Source organism: Lactuca saligna, chromosome 4 (genome assembly GCF_052625555.1).
Source record: "Lactuca saligna cultivar CGN05327 chromosome 4, ASM5262555v1, whole genome shotgun sequence".
Lineage (NCBI taxonomy): Eukaryota > Viridiplantae > Streptophyta > Magnoliopsida > Asterales > Asteraceae > Lactuca > Lactuca saligna.
Genome location: NC_136420.1, coordinates 223,367,949 through 223,391,933, shown reverse-complemented (window position 1 = coordinate 223,391,933; position 23,985 = coordinate 223,367,949). Strand labels below are relative to the sequence as shown.

General features: G+C 39.7%; 3 protein-coding genes across 3 annotated transcripts; all 3 read left to right on the top strand.

The window, feature by feature from the left end:
* The first annotated feature begins 536 nt into the window (after positions 1–536).
* Positions 537–1,268, top strand: LOC145040495 (L10-interacting MYB domain-containing protein-like). Its single transcript, XM_078988411.1, has 3 exons — positions 537–836; positions 950–1,072; positions 1,182–1,268. Exons 1-3 carry the CDS (start codon positions 537–539, stop codon positions 1,266–1,268), a joined length of 510 nt encoding a protein of 169 aa, XP_078844537.1.
* A 715-nt stretch (positions 1,269–1,983) lies between these two features.
* LOC145040494 (uncharacterized) lies at positions 1,984–2,961 on the top strand. Its single transcript, XM_078988410.1, has 2 exons — positions 1,984–2,587; positions 2,651–2,961. Exons 1-2 carry the CDS (start codon positions 1,984–1,986, stop codon positions 2,959–2,961), a joined length of 915 nt encoding a protein of 304 aa, XP_078844536.1.
* Positions 2,962–20,758: 17,797 nt separating this feature from the next.
* Positions 20,759–22,828, top strand: LOC145040493 (uncharacterized). The gene has a single exon (XM_078988409.1). The coding sequence runs from the start codon at positions 20,759–20,761 to the stop codon at positions 22,826–22,828; it is 2,070 nt and encodes a 689-aa protein (XP_078844535.1).
* The last annotated feature ends 1,157 nt before the right edge of the window (positions 22,829–23,985 follow it).

Below are 23,985 nucleotides of genomic sequence, written 5' to 3'. Positions count from 1 at the left end.
TGTGATTTCTTATGCATTTGAGTACCGATTCTTTGAATTTGAGGACCAATTTTCTGATTTCTTGCTGCCCTCGGTTTCAGATTAGTTATTTTTTTTTGTTTTTTTTCTTCTGATTTCTTATGTATTTGAGTACCTATTGTATGAATTTGAGTACCAATTTTCTGATTTGTTATGCATTTGAGTACCAATTGTATGAATTTGAGTACCAATTTTTTGATTTGAGTTAGGATTTTGTTGCTAGGATGTTACAACCTTTGTTAAAATCTTTGTTGAATGTAAACTTTATGATATATTGTTCTTTAAATAGATTTTCTGCTAAAATTTATATTTGTTGAATGTTGATTGTTGATTTATGCTGATATCATAAACTTATATGTAAGTTTCCATGCTGAAATCATAATCTTTGCTTATATGGTTTTTTTGTTCATTCGTGATGTATTTTTGTTGAATATGCTAAACTTATTTGTTGATTATGTTGGAATATGATTAATCTTTGTAGCTAAAGTATGTATTCTATATTTTTTTTGTTATTAGCAATGGGAGATAAACATACATGGACCAATGAGCAAACAAAATGCTTATTGCAAACTTGTATTGAAGAAGTGCAAACCGTGGGTAGAAAAGGCTTGAGTTTGCACAAACAATCATGGCACAAGTTAACTATTAAGGAAAAGTATGGCGTGGATTTGAATCAACGACAATTAAAAAACGCCTATGATAACCTTAAAGCCAAATACACAGGATGGTTATACTTAAAAAACAAAATTGGAAACCTTTACAACCCACAAACAAATACTTTTAACTTAACAAATGAGGAGTGGGAGGACTTTAAAAAGGTATATATATATATATATATGTATACACACACACACACACATATTTATATGTATTTTGTTTATATAGTTTTCATTTATTCTTATATTACTTTTGTTACATTGATTGCGTTTAGGGACATCCGAAAGCCACTTCTTTGAAAAACGTCCCATTATTGTTTCCAGAGCTTTGTGCAGAACTCTTTGATGGAAGCAGTGCATTTGGTAATCTCAGCTATGCCACATCCCAAACACCATCGGTATCATCTTCTTTCCATGGCACACCATTACAGCTTTTGGACGCCCCTTCCATTAACATAGATGAAGATGATTTTTTTTTCCAATCATACAAGTGAACATTTTACTCAGAATCCACCTTCTGCTGATTCACCTTATGCTGCTTCACCTTCTGGTAACCCCAACAAAAGGGCTAAACCCTCAACTCCTAGACCTTGAGCTCCTAGTGCCTCACCTGATCCACCTTCTTGTGCCTCGCCTAAAGCTTCTATTACTGCTGATGATTTAGCACTGGAGATGCAAAAAGCTCTATGCCATTTGACTCAAGGGCCAACAATTCCCTAGTGTTTAGAGAAGCTTGAGTTGCTCGAGTTAGACCCAATAGACCCTATACGATTTGCTGCGTATCACATTTTTGGAGGGACCATGAATATTAGAGAGATGTGGGTAAATTTGCCTAATGATCCACAAATATTAAGAGGATGGATCGAGATGACAGCTACAAGTTTAAGAGTTTTAAAGAATGGAAAGATTGTTCGTTAAGCTAATATGTTATTTGGTTATTTTCTACTTGGGATTTATGATATGTTTTGGTACTTGAATGTAATTTGGTTATTTGGTACTTGAATGTTATTTGGTTATTTGCTACTTGGGATTTATGATATGTTTTTTGGTACTTGAAATTTATGTTATATTTTTTTGGTACTTGAGATTTATGTTATTATCTTATGTTATATTATTATCTTATGTTATTATTATTATCTTATGTTATTATCTTATGTTATATTATTATCTTATGTTATTATATGTTTTCTTGATTAATAGGTTTGTAATGGATCACGACAAAAAGATACTACTCATAATTCTTATGTACTTGTACGTCCGCTACTTTTGGAAGAGGGGTGTCAAATGAGTGCGGGACAACGATTCGGAAATGACAGGACATGAATTTACGTTAGAGTTACTTTACCGTAATCCTCTACAATGTCTTGAAGTGCTACGCATGTCTTGTGAATCATTTGTCCGACTATGTGCTCATTTGAGAGTAAACTACGCGTTAAAGGATAGCAAACATGTGTCGGTTGAGGAGAAGATGGCTATGTTTTTTATGATGATCGGTCATAACCAACGTTATGTGATTATCAAGCGGAGATTTCAACACTCAAAGCAAATAATTCATAAGTTTTTTCATGAAGTGTTGGACAAAATGTTGCTTTTCGCACATGACATTATAGTACCAACATCTTTTAATCCGAATCCAAACATTCCGGGACATAATAGGAGGCTACAGCGGGTGTTCAAGGGAGCAGTTGGTGCACTTGATGGCACTTTGATACATGCTGTTGTCCCTGTAAACAAACAGGATTTATATAGAAGTAGGGGAAAAGGCGATTGTTACCAAAACGTATTGGCAATATGTGACTTTAACATGATGTTTACGTTTGTTGTTGCCGGTTGGGAAGGGATAGCACACGATTCTAGAATTTTATCAGAAGCATTAGCAAATCCACATGCACCATTCCCGCTTCCACCTCCAGGTAAATTTATGGTTATTTAAATAGTTTTATCTTTATTTGAAAATAAATGACTTTTTTTTATAGATAAATATTATCTTTGTGATGCCACCTATGCAAACATTCGAGGTTTTATGGCACCGTACCGTAATGTTAGGTATTGGCTTGGAGATTTCCGTCGAAAACGTGCATTAACGAATAAAGAAAAATTTAACCATGGACACGTAAAACTTCGGAATGTCATTGAGCGTGCTTTTGGTGTCTTGAAAGCACGATTCCCTATACTGAAGAGGATGGCACCATTCTCGTTGGTTACACAACGAAACATTACCCTAGCATGTTTTGCGCTTCATAATTTTATAAGAAGAGAGGGACTACGTGATGAGTTTTTTGCATGATATGATGAACCAAATGTCTCGGTTCGGAATAACAATGCGGTCGTTGATAATGATGAAGATGAGATTCCAACACATGGTACTGCTGCGGACCATGAATATATGAGCCAGTTACGGGATGAAATTGCCGAACAATTGATGCAAAATATGGAATGAAAATTATTAAAGTTTGGTTGTATGAATTTTATTTAAAAATGTTATTGTAAGACTAATTTCGTTGTTTGAATTTTATTTCAATGGTTTAAGACTACAATTATTAAATTTTTGGTATTAACAAACTATTTTCGGTTTATTAAATTACTTTATTTTAAATTTTTTAATATCTGCAGCAGTCTGCAGACGTTAAAAAAACAAACATGATTCTCATTACAGTCTGCAGCACTTTGGTCCACCTCTTCTGCTGCAGAGGTCTGCAAAGGTGGTCCGCAGACTTCAAACAGATTCACTTCGGAAAAACAAACAACACCTAAGCTCTTGAGGTAATTGGAGTTTATAGGCTACAAGACCGATTATGGCGAGGATCTCAAAAGGTCCAATGTACTGCGGGTTAAGTTTCCCCCGCTTTCCGAAGCATATCATGCCTTTCCAGGGTGAGACTTTAAACAAGACATGGTCTCCAACCTGGAACTCCATAGGTTTCTGTTGTACATCAGCGTAACTTTTTTGTCGGTCTCATGAAGCTTTCATTTGTTCTCGGATCTGGATGATTTTCTCTATGGTTTCGCGGATGAGTTCAGGACTAGTGAGAGTACTGTCAGGGACTTGACTCTTGATTAGTGGCGTGTCCCCTATCTCGGCCCAACACAGTGGGGATCTGCACTTACGACTGTAGAGGGCTTCAAACGGGGCAGCCTTGATACTGGTGTGGTAACTATTGTTATATGAGAACTCGATTAAAGGCAAATGTGTGTCCCACGACTTTCCGAAATCAATGACACATGCTCTCAGCATGTCTTCCAGGGTTTAGATAGTTCTCTCACTCTGTCCGTCGGTCTGAGGATGATAAGTTGTACTCATATCCAGCTTAGTTCCAAGATCTTTCTGAAGGGACTGCCAAAACCTTGAGGTAAACCCGCTATCTCAGTCGGAGATAATGGATGTAGGTACACCGTGCAGTCGGACTACTTCTTGGTTGTAGATTCGCGTGAGTCTTTCCATCTTGAATGATTCTTTAATTGGAATGAAGTGAGCGGATTTTTTCAAATGATCGACAATTACCTAAATGGTATTGTACCCACTCATACATTTGGGTAACTTGGTGATGAAATCCATGGTAATCATCTCCCATTTCCACTCAGGTATCTCGGGCTGCTGGAGCAGACCCGAGTGCTTCTCATACTCGACTTTTACCTTGGCGCAAGTCAAACACTTTCCCACGAAGGTTGCGATTTCGGATTTCATGTTCGGCCACCAGTATTGTTTCTTGAGATCCAGGTACGTCTTGTCCGAACCCGGGTGAACATAGTACTTTGTCTTGTGAGCTTCGGTCATGACGACGTCTTTGAAACCTCCGAACTTTGGGGTCCAGATTCTATCCATGAAATAGTAGACCCCGTCACCTCTGATCTCAAGTTTCTTATCCATTCCCTTTAAGGCTTCGTTCAACACATTTTCTGGCTTTAGGGCTTCCCACTGAGCTTCTCGGATCTGTGCGGATAAGTGAGAATGGATGGTCATCGTCAGTGTCTTCATTTTGCAGCTTGAACTCTCCTTTCAGCTAAGGGCATCTGCTACCACATTGGCCTTACCGGGATGGTAGCGGATTTCGCATTCGTAATCACTGAGTAGTTCTACCTATCGCCGTTGCTCATGTTTAAGTGTTTCTGATTGAAGATGTGTTGCAGGCTTTTATGGCCAGTGAAGATCGTGCACTTAGTTTCATAGAGATAATGTCTCCAAATCTTCAATGCGATGACCAATGCTCCTAACTCCAAGCCATGAGTCGTATAGTTGACTTCGTGTGCTTTTAACTGCCTTGAGGCATAAGCAATAACTTTTCCTCTCTGCATAAGCACACAACCTAATCCCTGATTGGATGCATCACAATAAACCACGAAGTCTTCTGTCCCTTCGGGTAGGGACAGGATAGGTGCGCTGCACAAGGCTTGCTTAAACGATTTGAATGCAGTTTATTGCTTTTCACTCCAACAAAAGGGTATGCCTTTCTGTGTCAGAGTGGTTAGGGGTTTGGCGATTCTGGAAAAATTCTGGATGAACCTGCGATAGTAGCCAGCGAGACCCAAGAATTGACAGATTTCTGTGGGTGTCTTCGGTGCTAACCAATTCTCTATCGCCTTAATCTTGGACGGGTCCACGTGTATACCCTCCTCGCTTACCATGTGACCAAGGAAAGCTACCTTCCGAATCCAGAACTCGCACGTAGAGAACTTCGCATACAGCTTCTCCGTTCTGAGTGTTTCCAACATTAACCTCAAGTGTTGTTTGTGATCTTCTTCGCTTCGGGAATAGACAAGTATGTCATCAATGAACACAATGACGAACTTGTCCAGAAAAGGATGACACACCCGGTTCATCAGGTCCATGAACATTACTGGTCCATTGGTTAGACCGAAGGGCATCACTACGAACTCGTAGTGTCCATACCGAGTCATGAAAGCTGTCTTGGAATCATCATTCTCGTGGACTCGAAGCTGATGGTACCCTGATCTGAGGTCTATCTTCGAGAAGTAACTAGCTCCCTGAAGTTGATCGAAGAGGTCATCTATACGAGGAAGAGGATAGCGGTTTTTGACTGGCAATTTATTCAAGTCACGGTAGTCGATACACATCTGGAAGGATCCCTCTTTCTTCTTTACAAACAATACCGGAGCTCCCTAGGGTGAGGAACCCGGTCTGATGAATCCTTTGTTGAGTAGTTCATTAAGCTGACTAGATAACTCCTGCATTTCTGCTGGAGCTAAATGATACGGAGATTTTGCTACGGGGGTAGCTCTAGGAATTAGGTCGATGCGAAACTCAACCTGTCATTCGGGAGGAATTCCCGAGAGTTCTTTGGGAAAGACATCAGGAAAGTTGCAGACTTCAGGGATGCTCTCGAGGTCCTTAACTTCCTGGTTCTCGTTAATGACATGGGCTAGGAATGCTTGTCACTCCTTCCGCAGAAGCTTTTGAGCTTTGATGCAGGAAATGATACGAAGATTGGAGCTAAGTTTATCGCCATAGATCATGAGAGTCTGGCCAGAGGGGAGATTGAGACGGATGGCTTTTTCATAGCAAAGGATATCAGCATGATTGGGACTCAACCAATTCATCCCAATAATAACATCAAAGCTCTTAATGGAAACTGGCATTAGGTCAATGGGGAAGGAATGATCGTTTAGGGTAAGGGTACAACCCATGAATATGTCGCTAGTGCTTTCTTTCTCATCGTTAGCCATCTCGACGGTAAATGTTTTGGTTAATGGTTGGGGATTATTTTTAAGAAGACGTTTCAATGAATGGCTAACAAAACTACGTTCAGCACCAGAATCGAAAAGGATACTATCATAAGAGTTGTCGAGGAGGAACGTACCCGAGACAACGGTGGGATCGGTGACTGCCTCTTCTCGTCCCATAGCTAGGACTCTCCTAGTGTTACCCGATGTAGCTGCCTTGGGGCAGTTTCTCTTGAAATGACCTACTTCCCCACATTTGTATCAGGCCTGACCGACATCCACTCCGGAAGATTGATCTGCTGATTGAGCTGGTTTCCTGCAATTTTGAGCAAAATGGCCCTTCTTGTCACAGCTGTTGCAGAGTCTTTCACGATAGGGTCCGGGAGTACGATGATGATAGCTGCACTTACTGCACCATGGAAGAGTACCAATATATCCACTGGTAGGAGTCTGAGCTGTGGATCCGATGGCAGAAACAGAAGCAGGGGCAGTAGCAGCGTGGACTGCTACCGTTTGCTGTTTCTTAGAGGATCCTTGTGAACTTTGGGCCTTCCGTTTGTTCCAGAATTTCTTTTTACTACCACCACTACCTTCAACCGGCTTAGGAGTGGTGGTCTTCTCGTCGGGATTGTCTTCGTGATCAATCAAGGTTTGCGCCAAACATTTAGCGCTGTCAATTGTGTCTGGCTTTGAAGCCAAAACATTCCCTTTGGTTGGCTGGGTCAACCCCAGATAAATCTTTCAATCTTTTTACTTTCTGGGGTAACCATTCCCCGACAGAGAAGCGCTAGGTCTTCAAATCTGGAGGTGTAAGCGATGATTTCGGAACCCTTCATATTTAGATTCCAAAGTTCATGCTCCAATTTCTGCAACTCGCCCCGCGGGCAGTACTCGGTAAGCAGAAGATCCTTCATGGCCTCCCAACCCAGAGCATTGGCTACAGGTAGGGTTAGGGATTTGACTCGGCCGTTCCACCAAGTCAGGGCTTTATCGGTGAAGGTGCAGGCGGCAAACTTCACCTTATCTGATTCAGAGCAGGCACAAATCTCGAAAATAAATTCGATTTTCTCGAACCATCGAGTTAAGGAAATGACACCTCTAGTGCCATCGAAGGATGTAGGCTTCGCGTTCATGAAGTCCTTATAAGAACACTCCTTCCAGTGTCCCTGGCTACCTTCTTGATTTTAAGGTTGGGTACCACCTCCTGGACCACCGAAGCCACTGGGGTTCATTTGAGACATGGCGGTTGCCACTGCGGCAGTAACAGCTACTTGGAACATCACATGATCAAATTCAGGAGGAGGTGGTGGCGGAGGAGGATTGTTTTTCTTTGAGCTGGGTCTTTTCTTGGGAGGAACCTTGATCTATAATAGCCATGAAAGAGAGGATCAAAAGTCCTCTGAATTGAATCAAGAGATATGGAACAAGAATTATCTCTTTATGACAAATAATAAGTTCTAGTAAGCGATAAAATAGAAAAGAGTTATCAAAGCAGATAAATTATTGCTAAGGAAGGATGGAGTAGCATTACTTTGAATGGATTTCTAACAAGTACTCGGTTCTGACTAAGATACTCCCATAGTATCTTATTCTTTGCTGCAATGATGAATCATTGTTTGGATCTTAGGTAAGTTTTAGGCATGCTGCACGCCACAGTCACTCCCAAGCACATGTTGGCCGTGTCTTGAATGAATATAGTTGATCATGCTATATTGACCCTAGACACGACTACATAACTTCCCAGGTTTAACCGCAGCACACAACACCCATTTACTTATGTTTTGTTCTACTCGTAGTTACGGATTCCAACGGCTAGGTATACTTGTATACTTTTGAAAATACTTATATTTTAAACTATACTTTTAGTTTAGAGAACTTACGCCCCTTAGTGTCTATAGTCTTATACCATGTAAGGTTTGGTATACTAGTTCACTATAAACAAGGGCTCTAATACCAATGTGTCACACCCCGAAACCTATGGCGGAAACGTTCCGGAGCGGAGGACGTCATGTAGTATCGCAACCAATGTACATAGTAAGCAGAGTAAACACGAAACATTACATTACATTACATAGAAATATATACATAGTTTGAAAACAAAGTGTTACAAAATTTATACATGTAAATCATATGAACAAAAGTTAAGACAAGTATTCTATACGCTCCGTCTTCTCCAAAAGATTGCGGGTACCTGTCTAATGCGGAGCTGAGAATACAAGCAGTTTGAAAATCAACATAAAGCTGGTGAGTTCATAAGTGTTTTGTTTTCTGAAAATGAACATGTTTCCTTAGTTTTCTAAAAAAGTTGTTATCCGAGAAAATTCCATATTTTCTTATTATGACAGTTTAATACGTATAACTCTAGATTGAAACCATGGGAATACCATCCTGTATCACAGTAAGTAGTTTTAATACATAAAACTATAGATTGAAATCCATGGGAATACCATCCCGTACTAGATATAAGAACCATGGGAATCCCATCCCGTACTAGATATAGAATCTCTAGATTGAAAACCATGGGAATACCATCCCGTACTAGATATAAATTCAATAGATCAAGATAGATATTAAAATCCGTGAATAAACTTATATTTTTATATTACTACGTATTGTGATTCGGGTAACCATGCTAATATGACCACGAGACCTCCTTGACGCTCTTCAGGCATCGAACAATATCCAGAATTTGTCACCCCAGGCGTACCCGCCTAACTGTAGCTAGCAGTTTAGGTGTGGGATTGTCAGTCCCGAATAGATCTATTCACAAACTTCACGCTCTCCCTCCAGGAGACTCTAGTTACACTTCTAGGGAGGATTTACTGATAACCCGAAGGGTTTAATGAAGATACATCTCACAAGCTAGTATTAAATTATTCACGGTATACTCGGTAGTTATCGTACATCATACAGTAAAACAGTATAACACAATGAAATTATATGGCATGATATTCTAGATTAAACGGAGATAAACTAAATCGTACATAGTTTATCTATTAACTTTGCATGAAATCTGTGTTCGTAAAACAAGAACTGAAGATCCCAAATTATTCCCATAATAGTTTTGATTAGTTTGATTGTTTCCTTTACCGTAGTTGAAATCCATGTCATTCGATTTGATAAAACATCCCTTATGCTCTGAATAATACATAAGGGGTAAAGATATCTAAAAGTTTGCCAGATATTTATATAATTTCATTAGTTTTAGGTTTTGAAAACATTTATAGTCTGCTTGTATTCCCCCCTGAAAACATTGAAAACATGGAGAAAGGCCTAGGGGTATGAATTCACCAGACGAGAAACGGATTTGGAAGCTGAAAAGGTTATACTACAAGTTAGATGGTTACCTTGATGATTTGAAGCTTGAAATTGATGATTTTGGACCAAGATTTGAGTTAAAGAGAGAGAGTAGTGAGAAAGGGTGCAAAAGCTTCAAATGAAGTCAATTGAGCTTTATATATGGTTCAAGTTTGGGACACAGTGGAATTCTACCCGATACTGACGTTATACGATGCTTTTGATCGCTCCCGATAAAGTTGTCGTAACCCGATGTTGTCGAAATTAAATTTTTTCTAATTGTTAATTTGGAATATTTTGTTGTGATAATAACGTATTTGAACACCCATTAAGTCATAATAAATGACTCAAATTTAACGACTTAATTTAATAACGAAACAGAAACAATTCGAAAACGACGAATTTTATTGACGGAATAGGTTACAATGATGGAAAGAATTTTGGGTTGTCACAACTGTCTCGTTTACCCCGGGAACACCAATATTGCCCCCGCCAAAATCTTCAACAATTCTGCCCTCCTATAAAGAAGAGGACTAAAAGTGGGTTGTGGCACCATTGTCATTTGACTCCCAATTCTCCCATAAAAGAGTCCATACCACCTTACCAATGTAGTCACAAACATTCCACCACATATCCTCGAAGTTTGTCTATCCTTTACCTTGCTCTCCACCAAGTAATTTGCTAAGCAATATGGAATGTTGCAAAAGGTGTTGGGTGTAAGAATGCACCATAGGAAGAATACGTCTCGGCTTGGTACTTTGTCGTCATCCCTTCACATATTTATTGAACTATAAATAAATCGGTGGATAAGGTGGTGGATAGGTGACCGGATGCTCGTCTCTTGAGCGGTTGATGGAATATAAACCCCATTAGCAATCATGTTCCACCATCTTCACCATTTGGAAAATCCTTATGACAATTTTCCAAAAATACCCCAAAAGCTTCTGTCATCGCTACATTTCGCTCGTATAAGCCAATTCACCATGCTAATTCTACCATACTACACTCTCTAAACTCGTACCCAAGCATAAAAGTAAGCACACTAGTGTCAAAGTAATCATCGCCCCCACGAAATGTGATGGTAGAGTAAAAATCCGAACACAATTCTTGATATACCGGCTCTTGGAGTTGGAAAATTCTCCTCCAAGCATCATATGTAATTCTCAATCCATCTTGAATAAAGACCTTAGTAAGGTATGGATTCATTTCTCCCACTAATCTCCATTGTTCCAAACATGGACAATTTAACTCATTTGGCAAATAAAAATCCTTCTTTTTCAGCTTCTCCAACTTTTTCCTCCATGCCACCAATGTTGCCTTTGAGCCAATTTGAGGGAAATCAAGCCAAGGAAAGCCCCTTTGGCTTCCTTGATATCCTTGGTTTATGCTTCTGGACATGATTATGCAAAACCAAAGTCACAAAAAACCAAACAAAACACATAAAATATTAGAAAGGACGAAACTTCAACACAGGGTTATGAACTCGTCGAGTTCATACATAACTTGGCGAGTTCTTCAACAGGTGTGAATTTTTTTTTCTGATTCATTACATAGGCCACTTAACACAAAAGTTTACTTGGGGGTTTGTCTGGATAGCAGAATAAGCAAGAATCCACGGAAAAAACTAGCAGAAACATCTTAATTGAGTCAAAATCTAAACCCTAATGTTCATATGAAAACTCAAAATCGGGTTATTTAAACAAATCGGAGCCATCTAACTACTAAAAATCGAAACATACACAAGAGTGGTCATAAAAAATATTACCTTTCGAAGTGATTTGAAGAAGAAATAAAAAAGGGATGAACTTGCTTGGGAGACTTCTCTTGGCCGGATGGAATAGGGGTGACAATTGCTGAATGTGGGTTTACTTTTTTAGCTAACCCAACTTTATTCCACAACTCAATTACCCCATATGGAAAAACATGCTAAATTGTGAAAGGCCCGGTCCAACGAGTGCGTAGCTTGCCTGGAAAAAGTTTAAGTCTTGAATTATATAAAAGAACCTTTTGCCCTTCTTCAAAATCCTTATTACCCTTCAATCTTGCATCATGCCATCTTTTGTTCATCTCCTTATAAATCAACAAGTTAGTGTAAGACTCGTTTCTTAATTCTCCAAGACATTCATTTGTAAGAGTCGATTGGCACGCAACCCATTTGGTTCGAAATCGGATGTTTTCAAAGCCCAATAGGCCTTATGCTCAAGTTCTAATTGCAAATGAATTTTTTTTCCGTAAACTAATCTATAAGGTGTGGTTCCGATGGGTGCTTTGAATGTAGTCCTGAATGCCCAAAGTGCATCATCTAATTTATTTGCCCAATCCTTCCGATGACTGCCCACCGATCTTTCTAGAATTCTTTTGAGTGCTCTATTCGTGATCTCGGTTTGCCCATTCGTTTGTGGATATAAGGTGTTGAAATCTATGGAATACACCATATCTTTGCAATACCTTTGCTAGTTTTTCATTAGCAAAGTGTGTTCCCCTGTCGCTTATTAAAGCTTTTGGCACTCAAAACCTAGAAAACAATTTCTTCAAAAACTTTACCACGACCCTTGCATCAGTTTTTGGTAATGCTTGTGCTTCTGCCCACTTTGATACATAGTCCACTGCCAGAATTATGTATTTGTGCCCCTTTGATGATGGAAATGGTCCCATGAAATCTATACCCCACACATGAAAGACTTCACACACTTGGATGTTTCTTTGAGGCATTTCATTCCTTGTAGAAATATTTCCTAATCTTTGGTAAGAATCACACTCTCTCACATAGGTAGCAGTATCTTTGAAAATTGTGGACCTATAAAATCCTACATCAAACACCTTTTTAGCAGTATATTGTTCCCCATGATGTCCTCCTACAGGCCTATTGTGGAAATGCTCTAGAATGTCATGAATTTCCTTGCCAAACACACACCTTCTAATGATCCCGCCTACAACTCCTAAAAAGATAGGACTCATCCAAGAAATAATATTTAATTTCTGAAAAGAGTTTCTTTTTCTGCTGATGAGTTAGCCCTTTTGGAAGAAAGTCTCCAGCCAAAAAGTTAGCAATCTATGCATACCATGGTTCTTCCCCCATGATTACCATTAAGTACTCTTTTGGAAAGATGGCCAGCCGCTACATTCTCCATCCTTTCTTGTCCTTGATCTCGATGTCCAATTCTTGAAGTAACAACACCCACCAGATCAACCTAGGCTTCACATCCCGCTTAGCAAACAAATATTTAATTGCAGAATGGTCAGTAAAAATAATGGTTTTAGATAATATAAGATAACGACGAAATTTATCAAAAGCATAGACCATGGGCAATAATTCCTTTTCAGTTGTGGTATAGTTTCCTTGGGCAGGATTTAAACTCTTGCTTGCATAAACCATGAGTTTTTTCGATAATCCACGTATACAACGTGTATGGAAAGGCATCTTCGAATTGGGAATATTCTGACGACGAGTTGAGGTTCAACTCATCAAGTTTCTTCGTATTTCAGCCTTCTTTCTTTAGTCTTCAATCTCCAAGCTTCCAATCACTCAATCCTCTTCCCTTTTCACCTGAGCATATCTTTTATTGCTGAAATTGAAATAATAAACTAATTAAGTACCTTTGGTTCATAAAATGATATAAAAACAATATAAAGTATTAAGATAATGTATAAATTTTATAATCAAATATGACCATATCACAAGACCATTTCGGCATATAGCCTTTCTGAAATCCAACAACCAAGCCAACATAACCATTCTAGACACCTCTCGCGTAAGTAGATCAACCAATAATTTGAATCAGAATTATGATAAGTATTATTTATAGGTTAATAATAATGACTTATGACTATAAATATAAGTTACATTCAAAGTGATAGAGTATAGCTTACCATACAAAGCTTTTGGCGAAACCAGGAGATCATGTGGGCATAATTATGAAACCGAATAATTCTAATAGTCAGGCTCCTAGATACCTAACAAGTCTTGCAAAGATCCCTAAACACTACAAGAAAATTGGGCTAGGGTAGTAAAAGAGAAAGAGAGAGAGAGAGAGAGAGAGAGAGAGAGAGATAAAAGAAGTGTGGGAAAAGAATGAGCTCATGAAAGCTATTTATAGGCGCTTCTGGGCACTTATGTGCTGCGCACATGGAAGCTACGTGTGTCACGCGCACGGGCTGATTTTCAGATTTTCAAAATTACATAACTTTCATTTAGACCCCTTCGGCTAATTTGACTTTTTTGTTTTCACACATGCTTAAACTGTTAAAACGCATATAAAATGCATAACTTTCTTTTCCGGAGTCCTTTTTCGACTGTTTTTATATCGTTGAACTCCTATTAATGAGATCTTCAATTCTCATATAGATTGTTTTGGATAAAAATCGACTTATCCAAAATTCAATTTTTGAGTAGTACACAACTTTGCAGAATCTGAGAAAAATCGTAACTTCCACTAATTAAGTCAGATTTAGACGTTATCTATATGCACGCTCTCAGTTTGGCGACTACTACGACTTTCGTTTGGATCACCTAGGCTAAAAAGCATTTATCAAACTTTGAAGGATGTTCAAAGAAATGTACTTCGATTATGAAGACTTAGTTTCCATTGAATTGATCTCCATTGGAATACTCTATAATGTCTGTTGACCGACACATCGATTACGTGATAAATATTAAGGGTACCAAGTATATTGGCATGGTTATTCACACCTTGTTTGTGATCCTCGGCATCCCAGTCACAAACTTGAGAGGGCACAATCGAGATTTAAACATTCCATTGAAAAGCTGAATGAATCTCAAAAGAACTGGGTGTTTCAAACCAATTAAAACCTAATTTCTAATTCGTTTTTCATGGTGGAAATTGGTGAATCGTCATTTGCCTACCTTCAAATAATTTATAGCTTGGATTACGACATCCCTCTTCAAAGTTATAAAATATTGTGTTGGGTCCTAGTCTTAATATTTCATATTGGGTGTTATATTAAGGATTTAAATCATCTAACTTGAAATTCTCCCTTTGTAGATGTCTGGTTTACACAACTATGATCTTCTCAAATGTTTTGGAACAAGCTTTCCTAATAAATATGCTATCCTAAAAAGTATACTTCACTTCCTCCACCTCCTCCAATTATTCTCCCTAACCCACAAGCTCTTGAAAAGTTCAAGGTCACTCAAGGACTATTGGCAAGCAAAGTCTATGTGTGCTCACATCCTGGAGATGAAGTCACATATTGACAAGCCGAGTGAGTTGGGTGTCAAAGTCTTGAGGAAGTTGGTTGTTGACTAGGTTCTTCAATCACTTTCTAAGTCACATAGTGAGTTTCTTTGGGACTACTATGTAGCAAACTATGACATGATCCTTAATGATCTTACCTATTTTCTGGATGTGGATGAGTTAGCAATGATTTGGAGCACTGGAAAAGCAAATTTTACTAGAAGATAAACATCCCAAACTTCAATGGACATTGGCAATGGTAACATTGGAAATCTAGAAAAGCTTTCTCATCCCAATGAATAGGGATCTGTAGCACCTAGTTCTTGGTACGTATTCTGTTATTAAATCTTTATTTCTTTTGCATTTTTGGTCTTGGACTCGTCGAGTTGAAGGACCAACTCACCGAGTAGAAGCGGGGTGAGGAGCGGAATTTAAGTCATGGACTCGCCGAGTTGGGTACCGGACTCGGCGAGTAGCTGCTGTTTGGACTAAAACCCTAATCCAGGGGTTTGCACCCTATTTAAGCAGCCTTATGTAGCCTCCATTCCCCCTTTATGCTCCCAAACACTTCTCATAGCAAACCCTAGCCGTTCTTGAGAAAATCTAAGGCTTTTGAGTGATTCTTGTGAGTTTTGACCTCAAGGAAGAAGGAAGATCATATAAGGATCAAGAGGAGACTGAAGGATTTGAATTTGATTCATCATTTGCAGTCTACAGAAGGTATAAAGTCTGAACCTTGCTCATTCACTTGTTAGATCCCTCTTTGAGGTGATTTAGGGCTTTTATAAGCCATTTTTGGTGGCCAACCATGTTTGCAAACATAGTTGGGGGTTTGAGCTTCTGGATCATGTCATTATTGGAGTCACAAGATGGATTTGGGTTGCTTTTGCACCCAAGGAAGGCCCCACGAAATAAAAGGACCATTTTAGAGCCTTTTAAGCTCAAAAGTTCCATGCATGCACGTAAAGTTTGTAACTTTACGTGGTAGATCGAGTTTAGGGGCTTGGATCTATCTTTTAGACAAGTGTTGTACATCAGAAATCGAAGTTTAAAGAGGGGACGTGACCAACTCAACGAGTCCAAGGGTTCTGTCCCATATCAGTGAGGATTAAAAGGACCAGTTGAGTGTGGAAAGGTTTTAGGGAGTACCGGGGAGTGACCCAACGTTCTATACTAAGAAAATTGTTCCGAAAATTCATGGTACTTGGCGAGTACATGAACGGACTCGGCGCGTCCAAGGCAATCTCCTTAGAACTCGGCGAGTTATGCATCAACTCAACGAGTTGAGGACAGATCTGGTTCATCAGATGAAGCCCAACTCGACGAGTTGTTCATCAACTTAGTGAGTCGGATGAGTTTTCATGGAGCATTCGGATGAGAGAAGAACTCGTTGAGTTGATGACCCAACTCGACGAGTTGGGTCGTGGATGAGGATGAGTAGAGAGTGAGGGACTCGGTGAGTTATTGTCCCAACTCGGCGATTCGGGTCAACTGGAAGTTGACTTTGACTTTGACTTTGACTTGGTTGGGGGTAAAATGGTAATTTTACCCTAAGAGTATAGAAATCAGTTTCTACTAGAGTATTTGTGGGGTTTGTAGCTGGAGGATTTCCAGAGCAGCAGCGGATGGAGGTTTCTCCCTCTGATTATCAGCCGCTACCTGTATAAGGTGAGTTACCTTCCAGTAGGGGTGGCTCTAAGGCCACAATGCCGGCCCACCAATGAGGAGTATTTAGAAGATGATTGTCTTTGTGATAATTATCTTGGTCTGGTATGTGCTTGGTTATGAGTTATATTTGTATGATATGTTACGTGCATGATAGGGATAGTGGTCTTTAGGACCAAGGGGTAGATCGGTACCCGGATATGCTTGACTGTATGCTTATATCTTGTTATTGTATGCTAGTGGTAAGGGGTGGAATAGTCCCCAGTTATCGGTTGAAAGATAACGATGATGATTACCGGTTGAATGATACCAATGGTATTATATTGTATGTGGTATGATGGGGGAACTCACTAAGCTTTGTGCTTACGGTTTCAGTTTTTGGTTTCAGGTACCTCTTTGTCTAAGGGGAAAGAGCCGACGGCATAGCATGGCATCACACACATATTTGATTTTCCGCACGGTGTTTTCTGGGATTGTACTCTGATATGATATTTGTTTATGTTGTGGGTTTTCAAACATGATACTTGATTTTATGAGATGACGTGTTTATATAATATTTTCTAGTGAATGTTTTATGAGTTAATTAATTAAAAATGAATTTTTTGGACTTGAATTTTGGGACGTTACAACTTGGTATCAGAGCCCTGGTTTGAGGGATTCAGACACACCCTTGGAGGTGTCTGGACTCAAAATGAGGGGCTAAAATATTTTTACAATAAAATGGTTTCTAAAAAATCTAAACAGAAGGATTTTAAGAAAGGCAAGGTGTGTGATGCATGAAACTGGACAGGCTCAAGTAAGTTTTCCCCAAGATACCCATACTTGTTATGTTATGCTATATGGCTTTGATTCAGAATTGCATGCTAGAATAGGACTAAGGATCTAGGAGGGTGCCTTGTGTGCCTGATATTTGATTCTGTGAATTGCATGCTAGTTAGAGATAAGGATCTAGGAGGATGCCTGATATGCCATTGTATGAGCTGTATGCTAGGGCTGTTTAGTCAGCAGTAGGATGGCCTGTATAGGTTATGCCTGATTTGGTTACTCGATGCACGATGCTGCTTGCTTTGTGCTATGGGGGTTCTGGCCATCTTCGACTAACTAATGAATGGATATGTTACGGTATCTGTAAGCTAGTTAGCGGATGGCAGAGGGTAGGTTGGAGAGTTCCCTAGGGAAGCCTAAGATGAGGTCAGTGGAAAGGGTATCGGTAAAAGGGACTTGGTGAACTTGAAGCAATACTTGTGGAAAGTACGGGTAGATGTGGAAGGTAGTATGGGCCCGTACTACTGAAAGCAGAGGACCCATACTCGAATCAAGGAGGGCCTGGATGAAACCGGGAACCTTGGAGAGTGTGTTAGATCTCTCGAGTATATGTATGACCCTGAAATTTATGCGTGTATTTTCAGCATGGTGACCACACGACATGCAGCAGGAGGTTCCGGATCAGGATCAGGATCAGGCTCGGGTGCAGGATCGGTGCAGGTTGATGGCGGGCTGCGCGAGTTCATCGCGTATGAGATCACGAGATGCATCCTTGAGTCGACCCCTATCATTTTTGGGTCGATCAAGGAAAGGATTATTGAGCTGATGGAGGATCGCCTCCGAGCATTCGGGAGTGATATGGAGTCTAGCCAGGTGGGTACGTGCACACTATCCTTTAAGGACTTTCGAGGGAGTGGTGTGTCAGATTTCCATGGGGTGAAAGTCCCCATTGCCACTAGGATATGGCTCACAGACATTGAGTCTGCGCAGCTGACGAGCTTCTGCCCAGAGGGGTCGAAGGTGAGATATCCAACAGGATGCTTGCGAGATAGGGCCAGAGATTGGTGGGAGTTTGTTGGTGACTCATTGGGAGCCTCGGCTGTTGAGGCTATGACATGGTCAGATTTTGTGACCAAATTCAAGGCAGAGTTTGTTCCAGCTGTGGAGCTTCAGCGGCTGGCCAGGGAGTTATTGGATATGAGGCAGATTATGGAGACTGTGGCGGATATCACCGCCAAGTTCCGGGAGAGGGCATTGCTGGTGCCCTAATATGCGGGAGATGAGGATATGAGGAGGACCAGCTACCACGACAAGCTACGATATGACATTCGGAATCATGTTAGTTTTTCAGCTTGCCTTACCTTTCATCTTTCCAAATCTTAGGTAGTTTCTTTATGCAATTAGATTATTGTCCTTGTTACTTTGTTGCCATGAGTGGATAATACTCTTATTTGGTTGACTTTGGCTGAAAACCAATGAATGTTTATGGGTTTTGAAGGATTTATCTTGATTATCAATTTATTCCATGTTTATGATTCTAGTTTGCAATTCTTATGCTTATTTGATACTTTGATCATGAGCTTAGTATTTGATTGAGCAATAGTTGATCTATTTCATTGATTTTGCATTGGATCATTGAATTTATCCAGAACAAAGGCTTTGTGATGGTAGAAATCATCTCTAGCTTATGAATCATATCTCCTTTATGGATGTGTAAGCATTTGACATCCTCTAGGAATTGGGGATTCCTTCATTCTTAAAGCTAATTGATTTCTTGGGATTAATTACTTCAATTGACCCTTGATCTTAATTAAGAAGGTGTGTTGTGGGCTTCCCGAACCTCCATACTACCTATGGGGAATCTTGGCATATCATGCTTCATGATTGCTATAACCAATTTGGGATGAAGGATAAGCTTTGTATTAGATCCTAATGATAAACACACAAATGTTCATTGTCTTGAATTGCCTTAGTTAACCAATTATTCCCAACCTTTGAGCATCTCATCAACTTGCTTAATTGCAAGGTTTTTAGTTATTCAAGTATTTTAGTTATCAAGTAATCAAACACCCCACTTTTATTTTAATTGTAGTTAGTTAGTTTAATTTCACTAGTTTTATTGAATTGCATTGGTGATTGAATACAACCATTTCCCCGAGGATCGATACCCCTTTTTACCATTATATTACGTTTATTTAGCAATCAAAGGGTGTAATTTGCTTGGTGGGCTTGACATCCCCAATCAAGTTTTGGCGCCGTTGCCGGGGAAATTGGTTTTTTGTTATTTGATTGTTTATGCCTAGGTCTACAAGAACCGGTGAACTACTCTACAATCCGGAAATTGAAAGAGAAGCAAAAAGCTTGAAAAAGTTAGCCAAACAAGCAAAGCAACAACAACTAGTTCAAGCTTCTTCCTCTTCTCCACTAATCAACATAGAAGATCAAGTTCATACTTCAAGTGATACCGACACCGAACCAAGTTCTCCAATTGTTGGTCATTCCTTTGAAGACATTCCATTTGAAAACCACATAGCCATGAATCACACTCCACCTCATAATCCCAACCCAAACCCAATCAATCAAGATGCCAATACCCCACCCCATCAACCAAGGCAACAACCACAAGAACCTCTCATTGATATGCCACCTTGGAATCAAACCTCTCCTCAAAACCAACCCAATTATCAACCACCACCGCAACTACAAAACCAACACTTACACCAAAATAACCAACCTCAAAACAATGCTTTTCAAGTTCAACAACAAGTACATTACCCAAATCAACCTAATTACCAACCCCCTCCAATGTACCAAAACCCAATGTACCCACAACGACAACCTCCTTACAACCAATACCCTAACTACCAACCTTATCCACCACCAATATACAATACCCAACAATACCCATATCCACCTTACCAACAACCACCCAATTACTTGCAACAATATCCCAATAACCCCAATCCACCTAATCCTCCTCAAGAGTTGACACTTAGACAAATGATGGAAACGGATGTTACTCATACACCTCTTGCTATTGTTTATCCCGCAAACCGCCGAGGGATTGAATTGAAGTCAAGTTTCATCCATCAACTTACCAAGTTCCATGGTTTGGATAGAGAAGATCCTCAAAAGCATTTGAAGTCCTTCCATATGATATGTGTTAGCATGTTGCCCGACAATGTGACATTGGATGATTTCAAGTTAACCGCATTCCCGCTCACCTTGGAAGACAAAGCTAGAGAGTGGTTATTCAACTTACCACTGGGATCTATTCACACATGGGAAGAGTTACTCAAGGCCTTCAATAGCAAATTCTATCCCACCTCCCGCATTTCAAGTCAAAGAAGTGACATTTTGGGGATTCATCAAGGGGAAAATGAAATATTTCATGATTTTTAGGAGCGCTTCAACAATTTGTGTACAAGTTGTCCTCAACACAATATACCCGAACAACTACTTCTTCAACAATTTTATGAGGGTATGAATGAAAAAGATCGGAGGATGATTGATGCTTCAAGTGGTGGTGACATCTTCAACAAAACCCCTCATGAGATCCGATTACTTTTTGGTACCATTTCTCAAAATCAAAGGAATTTTGGGACTCGAAATGACATGAAGAGAAATTCTACACAAGTGGTTGGTGAAGTTAGCAACACTCAACATTTGGAATCAAATCTCTTGGATTTGACTAATGTGTTAAGTCAAATGGTGGTGGGAAGTGGTCAACAATTGATGGTATGTGGTATTTGTGCAATGACAGGTCATTATACAGATAAGTGTCCCACACTTGGAAGTGAACCGGAAGATGTGAATGCAATGGGGGGATATCAAAGTCAACCAAGACCCATGGGATTTCAAAACAATTTCAACCCAAATTGGAGGAATACCCGAAACAACCCTTATCCACCAAAGCAAAATCCACCAAATCTTTTGATGAGACCCCAACATCCGCAATACCAATCCCAAAAACCTCCATATCCACAAAATTCTTATAACCCTCCAAATTACCAACACCCTCCACAACAAGGTCAATCAAGTGGTAACCATCAAATGAGCCTTCAAGAACTTGTTACTTCTCTTGCTCAAAGTCAAACCCAATTTCAACAAGAAACCAATAATACTTTCTCCAACATTCAAGCACAAATTGAAGACTTGGCAACCGCTCTCAACAAGATAGAACAAAGGGGTAAACATCCATCACAAACCGAGAAGAACCCCAATGTGAGCGCCATAACCTTGCGAAGTGGGAAAACACTTGGAGAAAGTCAACCTGAAAGAGTTTCAAGAGAAGACGAAGATGAAGTGATCATTGTGGAATCTCCAAAAGTTGTAGTTCCTCTAAAGGAACCGGTTGTGCCAAACGTTGATAAACCCGACTCTTCCAACAAACCCGTCAAACCATTGGTCATACCACCTCCATTCCCTTCCCGGTTAGCCTTTTCCAAGAAGATAGAGGAAGAAAATGAATTATTTGAAACTTTCCGCAAGGTCCAAATCAACATTCCACTAGTGAATGCTATTAAGCAAATTCCAAGTTATGCAAAATTCCTCAAGGATTTATGCACCAAGAAGAGAAAATTCAAGGCAAATAAAAAGATTCAAGTCAATGCAAATGTGTCTGCGATTATCCAAAAGAAGTTACCTCCCAAATGCAAGGATCCGGGAATATTTGCTATCCCTTGTACCATTGGTGATTTGCATGTCGAAAGTGCTATGTTAGATCTTGGAGCCTCGATCAATGTGATGCCATATTCGGTTTTTCAATCTCTCAATGTTGGACCTTTGGAAGAAACTGGAGTAATCATTCAATTAGCGGACAAGTCAAGTGTGTCTTCAAGAGGAGTGTTGGAGGATGTGTTAGTACAAGTTAATCAACTTGTTTTTCCAGCGGATTTTTATGTCATTGATCTTGAAGAGAAGACTCCTTCTAAATCATCTATGATCCTCCTTGGAAGACCTTTCATGCATACCGCTCACACAATCATTGATGTCCATAAAGGAAAGATAACTATGGAGTTTGATGGAGAAACCATTCACTTCAACATCTTTGAAGGAATGAGGTACCCTAGTAACATTTTTCCATTGTATCGGGTTGATGTGATTGAGCCAATAAACAGGATAAGCCCTAATGTATGCACAGACAAGATAATCATGGAAGATGATTGTAATCCTAAGAGGGAACCTCAAAGAAGATTAGATCCTCCAATGATGGAAATGGTCAAGAAGAAGATAATTAAAAGGTTCAAAAGGTGCAAAGAGAAGAAAAAGGCATTTCATGACAAGCATATAACCCAAAAACACTTTATTCCGGGTCAAAAAGTTCTTCTTTATCATTCACGCTTAAAGTTATTTCCGGGAAAATTGCGATCTCGATGGCATGGACCTTTTATTGTTATAAAAGTGTTTGATCCTAGTTTGGTTGAAATCAAGAGTTTGGAAACAAACCAAATCTTCAAAGTGAATGGGCACCATTTGAAACTATTTTATGAAGGCTTTGACATGGGAGAATTCGACAACGTAACAATGGAAACACCGATTTACGAAGGTTGACGGAAGCGGGGCTATGTCTTGGCAAAGACGTTAAATAAATGCATTGTGAATAAATAATCTCCACTTGAAGTTTTGGGTGTTTCTAAACTTGAAGTTGGCCTAAAAATAAGCATATAGAAGTCTTCCAGTGATTTTGGTGAAGTTTGAAAAATTCCAAAAATTTGACTTTCGCGCGGGTGCCCGAGCACACTTTGCGCGACCGACCCCCAGCCGCGCGGATTCCGAGTTCCAAATTACCCCAACATGGGATGTATTATGACATGTGCGCGCGGCTGCCCCCCACCCGCGCAAAGTTTGCGAGGGTACCCGCGCAAATATATCATTTCATAAGAAAATTTCGAGCCATTTTATATACATCCTTTGCGCGACCAAGATTTCATCCATGTGTATTTAGGTGGCCAAGAACTCCATCCAAGCATCATTATGCGATCCATGTGTTGCTTCCATACCATCCTCTCGGGCCTCCTCCATCTTGATCCCGGTATGATCCTTCCTTACTCTCATCCTAAGCATTGAGGACAATGCTTAATTTTAAGCTTGGGGTGAGGTAATCTAATCTTTTCTTTGTATTGCATTTAGGTTGTATATAGTTGCATTTAGAGTTAGTCATTTAGGGCATTCATAAAAATTGCATAAAAAATTCAAAAATATTGCATATTTTCTTTCTTTCTTTTCTAATTTTCATACTTTTTAGATGCATTCTAGTTTAAGTTCATGCATTTTTGTTCTCTCTTGTCTTCTCATCCCTACAGGTACCATAGCGCCAAGTCATAAGTATTGAATTATCGATTGGTCCTGGGTCTTGATATGGAATTCCTTGTATTTGATGAATGAGACACGTTTTGAGCCTCACAGACCACTTTGAGACTGCTCGTGTGGGGGTCAGATGCAGGTAGCTTGATTGGGTCTAGGTGCGGAGGGATGTGGTTGGTCATGCCAATGTGTGCGAGCAAAGACTAGCCCGGTAAGGTATTTTGAAGACATTGAAGATATTGAAGACTCGCATCTTGGTTTTGGAGGGAGTACCCCTTAGTACTCCCGAATCTCATCCGAGCCTTGTTTAGTTAGATTCTCACCGCCTTTTTAGGATAGGTTATCATTTTTCTAGGAGTCTAGAGTAGATAGTTAGATAGATTTTGTTTATCACACCTTGCATT

Coding starts and splice junctions, on each gene's coding strand:
- LOC145040495 (XM_078988411.1), top strand. CDS start 537: ATGGGAGATAAACATACATGGACCAATGAGCAAACAAAATGCTTATTG. Junction 837..949: donor AGTGGGAGGACTTTAAAAAG/GTATATATATAT, acceptor GATTGCGTTTAG/GGACATCCGAAAGCCACTTC. Junction 1,073..1,181: donor CCACATCCCAAACACCATCG/GTATCATCTTCT, acceptor CATTTTACTCAG/AATCCACCTTCTGCTGATTC.
- LOC145040494 (XM_078988410.1), top strand. CDS start 1,984: ATGACAGGACATGAATTTACGTTAGAGTTACTTTACCGTAATCCTCTA. Junction 2,588..2,650: donor ATTCCCGCTTCCACCTCCAG/GTAAATTTATGG, acceptor TTTTTTTTATAG/ATAAATATTATCTTTGTGAT.
- LOC145040493 (XM_078988409.1), top strand. CDS start 20,759: ATGAATGAAAAAGATCGGAGGATGATTGATGCTTCAAGTGGTGGTGAC.